The sequence below is a fragment of the Apteryx rowi genome, unplaced genomic scaffold (assembly GCF_003343035.1).
Source record: "Apteryx rowi isolate R43461 unplaced genomic scaffold, aptRow1 scaffold_1083, whole genome shotgun sequence".
Lineage (NCBI taxonomy): Eukaryota > Metazoa > Chordata > Aves > Apterygiformes > Apterygidae > Apteryx > Apteryx rowi.
This window is the reverse complement of record NW_020447290.1, coordinates 15,549-30,641: the sequence shown is the minus strand read 5'-3', so window position 1 is coordinate 30,641 and position 15,093 is coordinate 15,549. Positions and strand designations below refer to the sequence as shown.

Below are 15,093 nucleotides of genomic sequence, written 5' to 3'. Positions count from 1 at the left end.
TTCGTACAAAAACAATAATTCACATGAAAACAAAAATTCATAAACATCCTGCATTAGCTTCTGATCTGCATATTTCTCCACAGTCTACAACATACAGGCTTGGATTTCAGAGTGGTAATTACCATAATAGAAAACAGTCCATTATTGAACAACCAGTAGTTACCAGGGCTGTGCATGAAAGCTGAATAACTGAACGCAAATGCTACAGGCTTATTTTACRTAGCTCTGGGTTTTTTGTTTGTTATACACAATATTCTTAATTTCATAATTTAATTATAAGAAGAGATAAAAGTCATTCTGGACATGGCTCTGCTGTGTAAATAACGTTCATATGAGTCAAAACCAAATGAACAACCAATCTAGCTAGAGTTGCCTTTTACAGCTGCAAATACATATTTAACTTCCAAACCACACATTTACAAAGAAAGCTAAAATAAAAGTTGATTAAAACAACCAAGTTCCAGTTTTTAAAATCACCCARTGGAAACAAATATTATTACGTATGACTTTGATGGAAAGAAACAGGAACGACCAAGCACTGCCATGATGTATTTCTTGAGATGTTTGGATTAGGAAAAAAGCATCTTACATGAACTCTCAGCTTATAATGAAATCTGGATTCAGGCAAATCTCAAACATGGTTGCATTTCACAGTGTTGTTAGTCAGGCCTATCATCAGGAAATCTCTCATTTTTTTTCAATATGTTAGCAGTGCTAGCCCTTTTGAGTGATTATGCATGACCTAGTCAAAGACAAAATATTATGCGTGACTTTCAAGATGATCTAAAAGGTCAGTTCTGCCACAGCCTTCTCTCAGCACCCTCCTCCTCCCTCYCCACTGAGATCAGCCATAGGGCCACGATCTTGGAGTGCCTGGGGGGCTTGCAAGATCAGACCCATACGCTGCCCTTCCCGAAGCTTACCTGTGATGGGGTCGTCACATTGATTTCTGGAACAAAGTTGTCATCAAAGAAATTGATGATGTTCTCCTGTTGCAGCTCCTTTGTGGGTGTGAGTTTAGGCAGTGGTGGGACAGGAGGACCTTTCCTCAGCTAGGCAGACAGCAAAAATGGCACAGACTTAGCTCAGGGACAAGAGAAAGGGCTTGAAGCTAGGCCTAAACAGTTTGAGTTAGGTTCTGATCTCTGCTGCTTCACCTCAAATGTGCGAAAATGCCACGGATTCAAAGAACCTGTTCAGTTGTTCATTGTCATCTGTCTTGAAGGAAGGAAATATCGCATGAAAAACAAAACAAAAAATCAAAAACATTACATTTCAAATGCATTCCAGCTCAAGTTTAGAGAGTTCATATGAAAGTATTTCTTGGCTGAAGTTTTTTTGCTCTGCAGGAAACATGGTGCAAGACACTTCCTCTCCTACACAGCACTGTAGCTGGAAGGGCAGTGTTGCATAGAACCAGGCTTTTTCTGTTCTTTAGCTTCTTAAATTCATTTCAGTTCAGTTTTTAGATTTTGTTCGATTCATGTTCTTCCCCATCCAGCTCTAACTTTCTCTTAAAGCCTGCTTAATGCTAAGAAACCATTGTCTCTGGGAAATGTAGCACCTTAAAGGTACTTGGTTACTAATTCTCCTTGTTCTCCAGAGATTCACATAACTATGACATGCTGTTTGGTCGGAATAATACCAAACAATGGAGGTCTTCAAAATATGAGAAAATAAAAAAAACAAAACAAAAAAATAACATGCCCGCAAAAATCCTTAGGTAGTATAATGACGTAACAACATTGGCACCAGTAAGACTAAACTGAGTTCTATCAAATGAAGATTCAGGCACTGGGGTGTTACAGTTTGGGAGACCAGAGAAAGCAGGCGTGCTCACATTTAATTAAATGCAAAATTAAATTTCTTYTCCCCCACGTACAAGCAGCAGTCAGCACAGAAGCTATCCCCCACCCTGGAAACATCAATAATTGGAGTTCCACTATCTCAGGACATGATCACCATCTTGATTTCCATCATGCTTCTTGGTAATAAATAAATAAATAAATCTTATTTATATAAAGGTATTTACATATCATGTTTTGGGGTTAAATTATCATCTCCTACAATCACAATACAAATCTTGTCTTTGATATTTTCTCAAAGCATCACATACAATTCTTGCACTATAGATGCTGTTTTTTGTGAAACTGATTCTTATTTCACTGATATCAGTGAGAACAGAAATGACTCCACCAGGGCTGAACTTCACTCTGGTGTTAAGAGCAACCAATAAACCTTTAATTAGCAGTAATTATCACAGCAGCATTTGAGCTAACTCTATTATTTACCACTCTAGAGAGAAATACAGGTTGACCCTTCCAGTGATACTCCTTGGCTAATACTAACATTTTTCATGGTAAGTGTGCATTTGAACACAARTGGTAAAGAACAATGTAAAATGCAATGAAATTCACACAAAGGTTTTAAAAATAGGATTTCCAAATTATCACTGATGGGATAAGGGTCCTTAGAGACCACAAGTGGTGCTTGTCACCACAAGTCCCCCCAGTTCACCAGGCACCTTTGTCTTTCCTTGTTCCCCCTTATAAAAATCACTTTCCACCTATGCTTGTGACACAAGGATGAACAACCAAAGAGAGCAACAGAGCCAGGGGCCTTGCTATCATTTCTCAGGCAGAGACCAGACGAAAAATCTCATATACAACATCCCAGCCACCTTTTTCTGCACAACAGGCCATTTTCTCCTGTTGGCTTTCCACCTACCTGTGTGGGTGATTTAGGCCGGGCTGGTGCCGGAGATGCTGGTGCCAGCATATGATTGGGACTAGCTGTAGGGCTAGGCAGGGGAGACACCTCCTCTGGTGGTGAAGGTGTTTTTGCAATACGGAGGGGACCTGAATCACTGGATAGAAGCAAAGTAACAGTCAGGACATGCATATCATGCTGATGTATTACCCCGACCTTCATTTCTGGTCCTCCTGCCTCCAACAGGGACAATTTGATGCAATAGTTGAACTGCATCCCTCATATAATGCCAGTGGCCACAAAGGCAATATACACTRGGAATGAATTCAACCATTACGTGATGAATAAAACTAAAAGTGAATTGTAATTGAATTTAATTACAGTTATCTACAGYGTCAAAGGAAGCCTTAATTCCTGAATGATCTTGATTTTTGGAACATCTGCTCTTTCTGTTTACCTGCTCATTGTAACTTGAGGGAAACACAGTACCTGCATTGTTTCAGTTTCTGTATTTGAAACAATATATCAGGTATAAATTTGTCACTATCATGAAATGTGAGCTGGAATTATTGTCTTCATTTTACACAGCTCTCAGTATAAAAGGCTCTGAAGATAAATGATCCCAGAAGAAGGCATAACAATGAATAATGGAAATCATTTTAAAAGTTCAGCAACAACAGAAAGGTTTCAATAAAATAAAATACAACCAAGATTATGATAAGAATATCATTATTTAAAGGGACAACTCACCACAGCTGTAAATGAGCAATAGTCAAGTGATTTCAACAGAGCTCTGCCATAAGATCTGGTGAAGTCCTGAGTAAGGATCTGCCCTTCCTGGTGCAAACACTGTGGCAGATTCAGCTACCTAGAAACTCTGAAAGCTTACAAATTGGGGAGGCTATAAACTACCACATTCAAGGACCACAGTACTCAGTAAGAGAAGAGCGAGTCCTACCTATCTTCAGGGAGAACACAAGCATTACATGATTGAGGAGACCACACCAAAATCATGTTCCTAATGCTAATGCAAGGCAAATTCATTCTTTGAAAAGACTTAGCTCACACTCACCACCTCTTTCTGTGGAAATATTAAAAAGAAAAAATGAGCAATGATTAAGAAATTCCTTCCTAGGTATTATAATTGCCTTCAGGATAGAGTATTCAATAGCATACAAGTTTTTAAGATATTTCTTTTCATATAGTCCTTTAAAGAAAAGTTTAGATACTGTAAAAAGCTGTTTTATCTTACAAAGTACCCATTCCTGAGTAGTGTTTTACAACACCATAACTAATAATGGAGCTCAAAATCTATCCAGTTTCACATAAGGCTCTGTGAACAGTATGGYACAAAAATATTGTAGTGTTTGTAGCACTTATCCTTACACAGGTCTCCAGCAAAAAAAAAGAAAAGCTTGGTATGCAGCAAGTCTTTCACAAGAGAATAAAATGGTAATTACAAAAATATCACATTTTTTAAAACATCTTTAAAATAAGTTAAGACCATATTATATCATGCTGTATTAACCTATGTCTGCTCATTTGCAGCTAAAGTCATATTTYCTCTCTTGTTTCTGGCAAGAGTAATTCAGGGGGGAGGGAGTGTGTGTACATGCTGAACACTGTGTAAGAGACATAGGTGGCCAAAAAGCCTGTTTATTATAAAACCTGCTTCAAGTTTTCCAACAAACTATAATATTTCATCCGGCAAAAACATTCTACAAATGCTCTAGGGGAAATGTAGTCTCACTCAGAAGTTCTTCCTACAGGGGTTGAGAGTGGTGATACATGAGCTAACAAGTCCCCTGAGGCAGTGTACAAGTATATATGGGCATGGATTAACACAGAACTAATCCAAAACAAAAATTTTGGATAAGTTCTTTATAAAATAGTTCTAAATTTTATATTATGTTGGAAATTTCAATATTTTATTTTTGCCCTTTCAGAGTGAGATGGAAACAAAAGGAGAAATGTCAGCCATATGTTTGAGGCAGATGCTATTTTTTGGGGTCAGTCTTAATGGCTGCTAATCTGACTCTGGTTTGAGGGCAATTAGCAAAGGCCAGAATATTGTGCTGATTACTTCTGGACCAGCTGGGATTGGATGGAAATTCAGGATTTAGATATTCACACTAAATGTCATTGTGTTTTGATAAGTGCCACCCTTTCATACTTTGAACTTTTTTTGCCTACTGCTATTACAGAAGCAAAGAGAATAAATTCCAGTAGAAAGGCTATGCTGCTTGCAAGTGAAAATCAGAAACACTGCACTGGCATACACTGACCTTAAGGARAGCACATTTCATTTTAAGTCTTTTTCTTTTTAAAGACAAAATAAGATTCCTCTTGAAAGTAATTTAAAATACAGCATTTAGTGACATTCTTTTCACTTCAGCTTTTCCGCTTTTATGATCCACTCAGATCACTTTTCCTGACTTTTCCCCACAAGCACAAGAGAGAAAAGCTGAGTTACAAAGTTAGGATTCTCACCTAATCATATGCCTTTAGGAGCTAAGAACACATCTATTACTTCAACGCTTTAAAAAAAAGTCATAAGAGTTAGCAACTTTGCTGTAGACTAAGCATCTAAGAATAAATGGGCTAGATACTTAGCTGCTGCAAACTGATGTAATATTCTGCAGTGAATTAGGCTAAATGGCAATAGCTGCAAATCTGGCCTTGATTCCTTTTGGAAAGGACAAAAAAGTGGGTAATTAAGGAAGTTTTATACCTTTACTCATCTCCTTCACCCAAGGTATCCCTCTAACTTCCTGAACAAACAGACCCAGCAACCATATTGTACAGCAACCATTACACATGCTGCAGCTGATTACCACCTAKGCTGAATTGCAAGGCAATTTATTAAACAATTCAACAAATTCACCTGGGTGCCCCTTGGATGGTGAAGGCCTTGTCTGCGTGCTGATCTCCCAGCTTCATCATCACTTCATATAGTTTGTGACATAGCTGAGAAGACAAAACACTTGCTTAAATTTAGATGATGTATTACAGCTGTGATTAAAAACATAGGTGGTAAGTCTGGTCTAGTAACTGCTCTGATTTCTTTAAAATGGTATAGATCCTTCCAAAAATATAACTCAGCGCTATGTTTATTAAGAGCCAAACTATCAAAAACCTATCAAAATCCATAGAAACTTTCTCAAAGATGGCAGCAGTTCTTCAAAAACAAGCTGGATTTCAGAGAACAAGTTTGTAAGTGGGACTCACAGCTGTCTGCTCTCTGATGAAGTGGGTTACCTGAGGTCTGAAGCAATGTGAGTAGGAGAGAAGATTCCTATTCTTTCCTCACAAATCTGATCCTGACTTACATGGGACTTCAGTCAAGTGAGTTCTCCATTTTAGTTCCTATAAGTTTACTAGGTTACTATGGATAATACACTTTCACCTAGTGAGGCATTTAATACATTCATAGGATCCTTACAGAAATTGTTGCATTTGCCCAATAATCACAGGTATAATGCTGCACTGCTGACCATGTATGTAAAGGCCTTGAAGGGGATCTTGACACATTTATCCAGGACTGGTTAAAGCAATGAGATGCTTAGTAATTGGACATAGAAATAATATTGAAGACAACAGTGTCATGAGATGGAGAAAGTATCAAAATAGAAAGTGAATTTACTGCTACAATTGATAATGCACTTTAATCCAAGAGTGTATGGGCTGCTGTTTCCTTAAGGAGAATACAAAAAAGAGGAGTTAGAAACCAATGGGAAGGTTATGCTACAAATCTGGAGCTAGGACAAGTGTTTAGATGTGGTTCTCCCAGATTTTTACTGCTTTGTTTCAAGACAATCATTTGCTGTTATGTACATCACATAATATAGTATACACAAGTGATTCATTTTTACTCACCAAAGCTATTTCCTTATGAAACTTGGCTTCAAGGCTGGATACATTTTTGAAGGTATTCACATAGAAGCCAACTCGTCTACAAAGGATGCCACAGAGAAAGGAAAAGAGAATAAAAGATGGGGGTGAGAGGGCCACAAGGGAAGAGTAATTCATTTTTTCAGACTACAAGCAGCATTCTTTACTATTAATCTCAGCAAAGCAAACAATTGGATTGAATGTCAAAATTGTAATAACCAAAGATAGGACTCTGAAACCATTTGCTTTCTAAACTCTTGCTCAAATTAAACTCTATCTTTCACTGAGACTAGTTAGTGGGCAACAGACATATTTAAACAAAAGGGTATTTACTCCAAATCATTCATATGCAGTCTTACTTTTAGTAAGCTCATAAAACAAATATGTTGAAGTGCTAAGCAGCAGTAGTCAGGAACACATCAAGAAAACCTTCTCTTGATCTCACAGTTAACAAGAATCAATTTAGAGAGATAGAGAAGACAAAGGATATATCAGTGACTCACAATACACTGATTCCAGCATGTCATTTGTTAAAGAACATAGCACACTAATGAGATGCTTGTTTTCTATCATTTTTGTTCTCCTGCTCATTTTATCTCCCTTTTCTGTAAAAACACAATCCATGATAACACATCCCAAATGAAGGACCTATGTCATCAAGTGCTCCTACATCATAGACATATTTAGTGTAAAACTCCAATGTATATTCTGAAGTAGTTAAAAAGGAATATTATTTTTCCTTTCTTATACTACTTTGGTAGTATTTTATAGGAGCTGGGAAAGAATTGCCATAAAATCTTTATATATTCTTTGCTTTGGTACTTCTTACAGACAAATGACCTACAAATTGAGACATTCCAAATTTTCTAGAACATCCTGTGGCTGCTCTCTATGGTTACTTTTGACAGTGCAAATATCTGATCCATTATACTAACAAGTGGCCTTTTTTTCCTTGAAAGGATGAGGCATCCCCACCAGGTTTCTGAGAAAGGTGATAGAAGCAGAGCATTTTAGTCATGCCCTGCCATTCTGTGCTCTGCCACAGTTCTTTATCCATAAAAAAAAAAAACCTTCTTGCACCTTAGAATGATGACATGATAAAGAATCTTAAGTGCCAAGATATACTGATAGAAATAAGTATAAATATAGTGAGAAGTAAATATAATTTTGGATCAGGTTCAGGCATTTTCTCTTTTATTCTATCAAAAAGATGATGGATGGGATCTGCAAGGAGCTATTAAACCATTTTCAGCCAGCTCATTAAAGTCTGCCAGTTCCCATTCCTTAGTCTCCTTCTAGCCCTTCCAGACAATATCTGCCTAGCCTTACCGTGACCACAGAGATGGCAATTCTTCTTGTAAATCACTGTTAAACTCTTCAAACACTTTCTGTGCTTTTTGAAACTCTTCTTCTGCCTAAAACAAAAGGAAACAGATTGGCTTCTGTAATCACTGTAAGACACAGCAAAACCTGGCAGACCTGTTCTCTTTATTATTATTATTAACAAAAGATACAACTCACACCCATAACAAAGACCAACACAGGACTTGCTGTTCCCTAAGGCACAGAAGTGAGAAAGTCAGGCCTCAAACAGGACTCTCTCCTGCAAGAGGCTGAGTGTTCTCTTTCTGATCCACCACAATACTTAATATCCATTTATGCTTAGAGATATTTCTACTTCTGAAAGAGGAAAGAAGAAAACTTTGTGCCAGGCCTCTGCATAGAAATGAATTCCACCCAAGCTCCAAAAATCTTCTGCCAGCATACTTCCGAGTGTGCTACCTTGGTAATTCTGCCTTCGTCTTTTCTTTTTGAGCTCTGCAGGGCTTCTAGATGATGCCTCGCACTGTCGTAGTCCACTAGCTTTCTGCTTCGCTTCGCAATGCGAGTCTGTACAGAGGTAGAAAAAAGCAAAGACAGCACAATTGGCATTTTTCTTAAAAGTTATTTTATCTATGTTTTCATTTAGCTTTTTGACATGTTTTTATTCTCTCTCACCTGCAATTCACATCTGACATTATCATATCATATAGGAACATCGGCATGGTAAAAGAGACAAACTAATCACCTTATTTTAAATAAGGAACCCGTTTACAGATGATTTGGAAGGGCTTTCTGTGAGTGTAGGGCTTACAGACTGCAGAAGTCAGAGAGCAATGTTATGCAAGACTTCCCTCATTCTCCAGTATAAATGGACTTGTTAAACTCACAGTAACATGGTCTTTTTCCCTTATATATGGCAGCAAAATTAACGAATAATTAGCATATATTTTTTTCTGGAGTAGGAAGAACGCTCAAAATGCACTTCTCAGTATAGCTGCTTTGACACATAACTGAGACAAATTGAGTTCTAACATGTCATAGGAATTCTAACTTACCTGCTCTACTTCTCTTACAACTAATCAAAATTATAAAAAGTCCTTTGAAATGCCCTAACTTTACAAAGCTGGATATTATGAATATCCATTCATATATGAATATGAATTCATCTTTATGATGCTGTGGATCACATGCTGAGAGGGCACAAGCACAATTTCACTTAGGAGCAAGTATGAATGTCAGTAATGTTAGGATTTATAAATAATAAAGTAATAAAATTAAAACGATAGATAGGGATAACTGTGTGATACCTACTCAATTATAAATCACTGCATCACAAGGAATTTCCATTTGCGCCCAGGCAGCCACACCCAAGTATAAAAGTATCTTCCTCTCACCAGTAATGATTCTTTACCCCCAAACATTTCATCTTAACAATCATCTCTCTTGACTGTACACCAGCCAGGCATCTGGGAGAAGCTAGAATTTGCATAACAATCTCTCCTGATATGTACTGCAAAAACTTTTCAGAACTGATTAAATTACAGGGACCATGTTTCAGATAACACAAAGACATTTAAACACCCACGGGTGCATCTAGCCAATAACAGAAGACTTCCTCTTAATGTTGCAATTTGTCTGGCATTTTGATGGCTGAGGAGCTTAATTCAGCCCTGCTGAAGTCAGTGAGAACTATGTCTCATACCAAATAGGAGCAGGAAAAAACATTATAAAATTCTGAYATACAAAGGTTAATTTACTTCCAACCATTACTGCATGGAGATCATTTTTGTTCACTTGGAAAAAATCAGTACAGCCTGATTCCAGGGCATTGCTTACAGAACAAGATGTTTTACATTGCAGAGAAGAATTGACTCCCTCTGTGCTCCCCCTTTTTTTTAATCTCACTTTATTTTTTTATGACTCAACAGTAACTAGTAATATTTACAAATTCTCCATTACAGGAAAGCATTACTGTACTTTGATATCAGGAAATTGTCCTAGATATGTATCCAAGGTCAACAACGACCCATCCACCAGTTTTTGATGGAAGTCTTCCCAAAGTTCATCACATTTCTGTAAAAAGCAGATGGAAAGAGAGAAATACACTTAGTAGTTTAATTCTACTCCAGACTAAGAGGAAATACAAATGTAAATGGCAAAGCTTAATCTTTCTAAAGTTTTGTTATGTTCTTTATGGCATTGCCTCAGAATGCAGTTATAAAGTAAATAAAAAAAACAAACAAACTTGACATTGCAACTTTTAATTCACAATAAAAGAAGATTTGTTTAATAAATGGTTTGTTTTTTCATTCTTTCAAATATTAGCTTCTATTTGAAAATTTGAATATCATGGATTAAACATCTTCCTCAGAATTTCAGATTCTAGAAGGTCACAAATGTGGAAACTGAAGCTGCTCCAATTCTTACACATAAGGATGTTGCTTGATGACAAGCTTCCTTACAGAGGAAGAAAAGTACAACTAAAAATAAAAACAGCAAATAAAATAAAGTGAGCTTCCCATCAATTACAAGGATTTATAAGCTTAGCTTTATTTGTTCATTTTTAAAATAAAGGCTGTTAAGATCTGTCCTAAGAAAGCTCTGTCTTTCCATCCCATAAGTTTTGGGTCATCAAGAGGCATTAGATGAAACGGCTGGCTTACAAAGCTCTACCTCAGACCACTAGAGAACTGAGATTCCAGATCTGAACCATGCCTACATCAACAGGCAAAACAAACAAAATCCTCCAAGAAGCCACAGTGGTTTTCCCCAGTCCTCTTTGCAGCTCAGGGATAATCACCAGGAGACATTCTTTGTAATTTTCTGGTTATTAAGAGCATGGTAATGCAGTTGATGTGAGGAGGACCACACGGTGAGCAGGGTTAAGATTTCTTGCCAGAAGCAAAATACTGTTGCTGCAACACTGTACTGGAGGTCCTTGGTTCCCTGTCAAGCAAGTCATTAGCAAGTGTTAAACGTCACAGCCCTTCTTTTCTTTGCACATATCAAAATGATTGATACTCCCTTTGATGGGAGGGAGGCTGAAGGGGGTGAACATTGCTTTGCAGGGCCGTTATCYTCACGGGCAAGTCTTGAAAGCTATTCCATGCTGTTTGTTTATCAGGAGCTACTACAGGGCATATTATAAAAGCTGTGTGATACCAGCGTTTAGTTCATTCATTTTCTACCCTAACACAATCTCTAATGAATTATCACAATCCATTAATCATGCTTAAAAAACCCCTCATTTATTAACATAATATTTAATCACAGTGGTCTAGAGAGCAGTACAGCATTACATCAGATCAAACAAGCGTCAGGGCTGCACATTTGCCTTTGTACCTTGTTGATACATATTTTAGACAAATTAAAATCATAGARATTTTCTGAAAGCTAAGGGGACTCAAAACAGTGCTGTAGAGTCCTTCAAGCCATTTTCTTTCCTAACATACAGAACAAGGTCATTTAGGTGGAGCAGTTTTGGCATGAGCACTTATAGCCTAGGCTGGATAAATACATAATTATTTTGAACTGTACTGTTAAGGATACATAAATCTACACTTGCAATTATACTGGGAAGAATTTAGGAGCAGAGATTCCCACATGAATCTCCTTTGATGAAGATGCACATCTAACATTTATCCCTACATTGAATGGAAATGAAGGGCCAAAGGCCCTTTCATACACAATTATAAATTGCCAAGTATAAAATCTAGTAGTCTACAGATACAAGATGAGGTGCTACAGCGAGTTGCAGCAGGAGATCTCCCAGGCAGTGAAATTACGAGGATATAAATGGTGTGGTATCTTCACTTACATGGTTTGGAAGTTGGGTGCATTTAAAATCAAAAACACATCATGCCTTCAGCAGCAGGGGAGGGAAGAGGAGAGCAACCACAGGGAAGAAAAGCAATCATTAGGCAGTTTTTAGACAACTGCTCTGCCTTCCAGTTTCGTGTTAATTATTTTTTCCATAAGGCCTCCCACACTGAATGCCAGGTGGGCACAAGCTACAGTGATAACAGCTTGCACTTTCTTGTCACTGCCAATACATTTGCTGACAGACTTCCTTCAGAATTAAGGCTGTTTACTCTAGGAAGGCAGTTCAGAGCTCCTAAAGTTAGACTCCTGCAGCATCCTCTAGAAAAACCTAGCCTTCTCCAGTCACTGGAGAAACCTAAGAAAGGTATGCCAAAATGAACACCAGCCTACAAGCCTCATTTGGCCTCAAACTCTAGATAGATAGCTTCTACAAATTTGTCAGTCATCTTCTTTCAGGACTGATTCTGCTCACATTGATGCTAACCTCAGTGGAAGGTTATGTCAGCCTAGTAGAAACATGCAAGTCTTAAGCCAGAGGCAGAAAAGAAAAAAAAGGCCTTGAGGTGACCAACACTATTTTCATTTTTCAGTAATTATTTTTAAAATTTATTTTGATACAGCTAGTTTGTAAAACASATATTGCAAATGGAGCATTGGCTCAGCAGGAGGTGCGTTTCACAAGACCAGTAATTTACTTGCTGAAACAGCATCATTTAACACACAACAAAGAATTCAGGGAAACTGCAGACCTATACTTCTCCTCAGCAGCTCAGATCAATCTACTTGTGGCCAGAATATTTTTTCCTCTTTCCACACTTTTTACCTCTCCAATCATTTTCACATCTTCTCGTCCATACCAGTCTGGCTCATATACTTCATGAAGGGACTCTGTAAGCTTCTTCGAGGCATCTTGCATCCCTGTAATTTGACAGAAAAAAAAATACATAACCGCAAACAACAAGAAACAGTTGAYAAACATCTTTTTTTCAACCCACTTATACTCCCTATACTATTCCCTCTAGCATGTTTAGAATATAGTTTTCAAGAGCTGAAACAAAACCTTTGTGTTCACGCAACTCCCCAAAGTGAACAAGAAATTTTCCCCATTGGAGAATTAACCCGTATTTACTACAGACATTTAATACCTCATTGAAAGATTATCATCAAGAAGCCAATCAAAGAGCAATCCTGAGTTTCTGCCTTCAGTTACTCTCATCTCTTCCATCCTGCAGAATAGTTTCCAACCAGATTCATACTGAGTACTAACGCCTACTTGCATGGAGGATGAGGCATCTCCTAGATGGCATGACTGAGATGGCAGACATTTAGAGGAAATGGCATCTAGAAAAAAGGACTTTGGAGAGAAGCCAGAATGGATCTGCTCCAAACAAAAATGGTCGCCAAAAGGGGAGAGGTCGCACAAAGGCTGAACATGTCTCAGGACTTCATTTGCTTGTTTTCAAAGATACTGAAATCTCAGGAGCTTGCATGTGTAAAGTGAGAGTTGTTAAGAAAAAAGAGGTTTGCTGCTCTTGGGGTCCTTCCTTTCTCATTATGCCATTCCCATGAGGGCCCACAATAATGACGGCAAAATAAAACTACATAAATAATGAAGCAAAGGAGTGAGACTGGCAAGAGCTGAGGCCACGTCTTCAGGTCCAGGCAAACAAGATGTCTGAACCTGCAAAGTGGACTGTAACGGACATGATTTTACAAAGAATGAATATCTTGCATGCTGACCCAGCAGGGTTAGAAGTACGTGGATCCTAGTACCTACTTCCACYTGTAACAGGATAGTGTCTACAGAGAATTGTGCTGAACCAAACTGGATCAGTCACCTCTGAAACCCATGACACTACAGGTGAAAGAAGAAAAGGGACTGGCAATGGTTATCTTGTCTCTAACATGCAAAAGATACGACTTTCYTTCCACCTAAAATGACTTAAATATCAAGTAGATTCCATGATAGTACTAGAGAGAGCCTAAATCTTTCTTCAGTGAGACCACTTTGATCCCAGTGAATAAACTGCTGCCCTCAGTGAAGGCGCTGGGGTTTGCCTTTCTGTTTTGCTAGAGCAGGAACACATTCGATGGTGAACGTAATTCTGAATCCAATAAAAAAAAGAAAACCCGACCACACCTAAGAAGATGTCAAGTGTCAGTTCAGAAGCAGTCATTTTAAAATGACAGACAACTATCTCAACTTCCTTGCAAAATCTCAACAACAACATTGACTGCTAAAAATAATGTTTTGACCTAGCAGTAACTATTCTTTTTAAGCACATTTTTCCCCAGCCAAAGTCTGCTTGCTGCAGCACATCTGTGCTGTCTTGAAAATATCTCTAGTGTGATCTTCAGATTTAACTGCTCATTGGCTGGATTTAGAAATAACATTGACATATCTCTTTTCTGCATGAATAAATGTCTAGAAAGAGAAGAGAATTAACTTGAAACTGGAATGTCTGGAGTGAGCAGTTTTGACCTACTCAGCAACTATCGTACTATGCACTCCAAAACACACACACAAGATAGGACGGGAAAAGAAAAGCAAAAGGGTACACCTCCCAGTATAAAAACAGTGGTCTATGGAATGGGTAGGACAGGCAAAAATAGTTAAGGAAAAAGCTGGAAGTAAACAGCTGTTCTTGGACCTTGGTTTCAAGGGAGAAAATGGCATGGGTAAGAGGGAGAAAATGTACAAAGTCTGGTGTGCAGAAAGCACAAGCTGTTACCCTTAAATCAATAGGTGTTGTCCCAAAAAAAAGAACATTTGACTTTTTCTTGGATTGTCTTGCAGATCCTTTTAAAGACAGAACTCAGTCCATAGAATTTGTATAGCTTATAAGGACGTAAGGCACATTTCTTCCTCCTCTCCTCTGTGCATAATGCTTAGGACAACAAATCTCTAGCTAAGAAAGGGTTCCTGGAGAGAGGAGGTTTTGTCTAGAATATACCAGATCACACTGAAATGCAGATGATCTTCACATTTTTTTCCAGGTAGGACTCATTTAAAATCTTCTTCAATGCCTCTGCAAATTAAATCAATTCTGCAGGTAAGGCAAAACCAATATAGTATTGCTATGCTTTATGCTTTTATTCTGCCTGCTTGGAAGGGGATGGCTCACATATCCTTGCTCCTACTTGATCCTTTCTGATACCTGTACTTCTGCTCTTCAGTACATTGCAGACTAAACCTGCAACATATGTTCCTGTGGCAGGTGCGCCAGCTGAGCTTCTCTCTAATCTCTCTTGTAGTTTGCATTCAGCTCAGCCACAGATCAGCTTCAGGTAGAGCACCTTTGCCTGTACAGACTTCTGCTTTTGAATACTACACAACTCAGGCCTATA

General features: G+C 38.1%; 1 protein-coding gene across 1 annotated transcript in view; it reads right to left on the bottom strand.

Moving 5' to 3' along the window:
• AMPH (amphiphysin) overlaps window positions 1–15,093 on the bottom strand; it is a 60,198-nt gene that overhangs the window by 32,830 nt on the left and 12,275 nt on the right. Inside the window, exons 3-10 of the mRNA XM_026071483.1 lie at window positions 12,569–12,663; window positions 9,901–9,996; window positions 8,383–8,490; window positions 7,930–8,015; window positions 6,586–6,661; window positions 5,594–5,676; window positions 2,728–2,866; window positions 924–1,052 (exon numbers count right to left, since the gene is read on the bottom strand). Coding sequence (XP_025927268.1) covers window positions 924–1,052; window positions 2,728–2,866; window positions 5,594–5,676; window positions 6,586–6,661; window positions 7,930–8,015; window positions 8,383–8,490; window positions 9,901–9,996; window positions 12,569–12,661 — 810 coding nt within the window. The 5' untranslated portion in view covers window positions 12,662–12,663. The remainder of the gene's footprint in view (window positions 1–923; window positions 1,053–2,727; window positions 2,867–5,593; window positions 5,677–6,585; window positions 6,662–7,929; window positions 8,016–8,382; window positions 8,491–9,900; window positions 9,997–12,568; window positions 12,664–15,093) is intronic.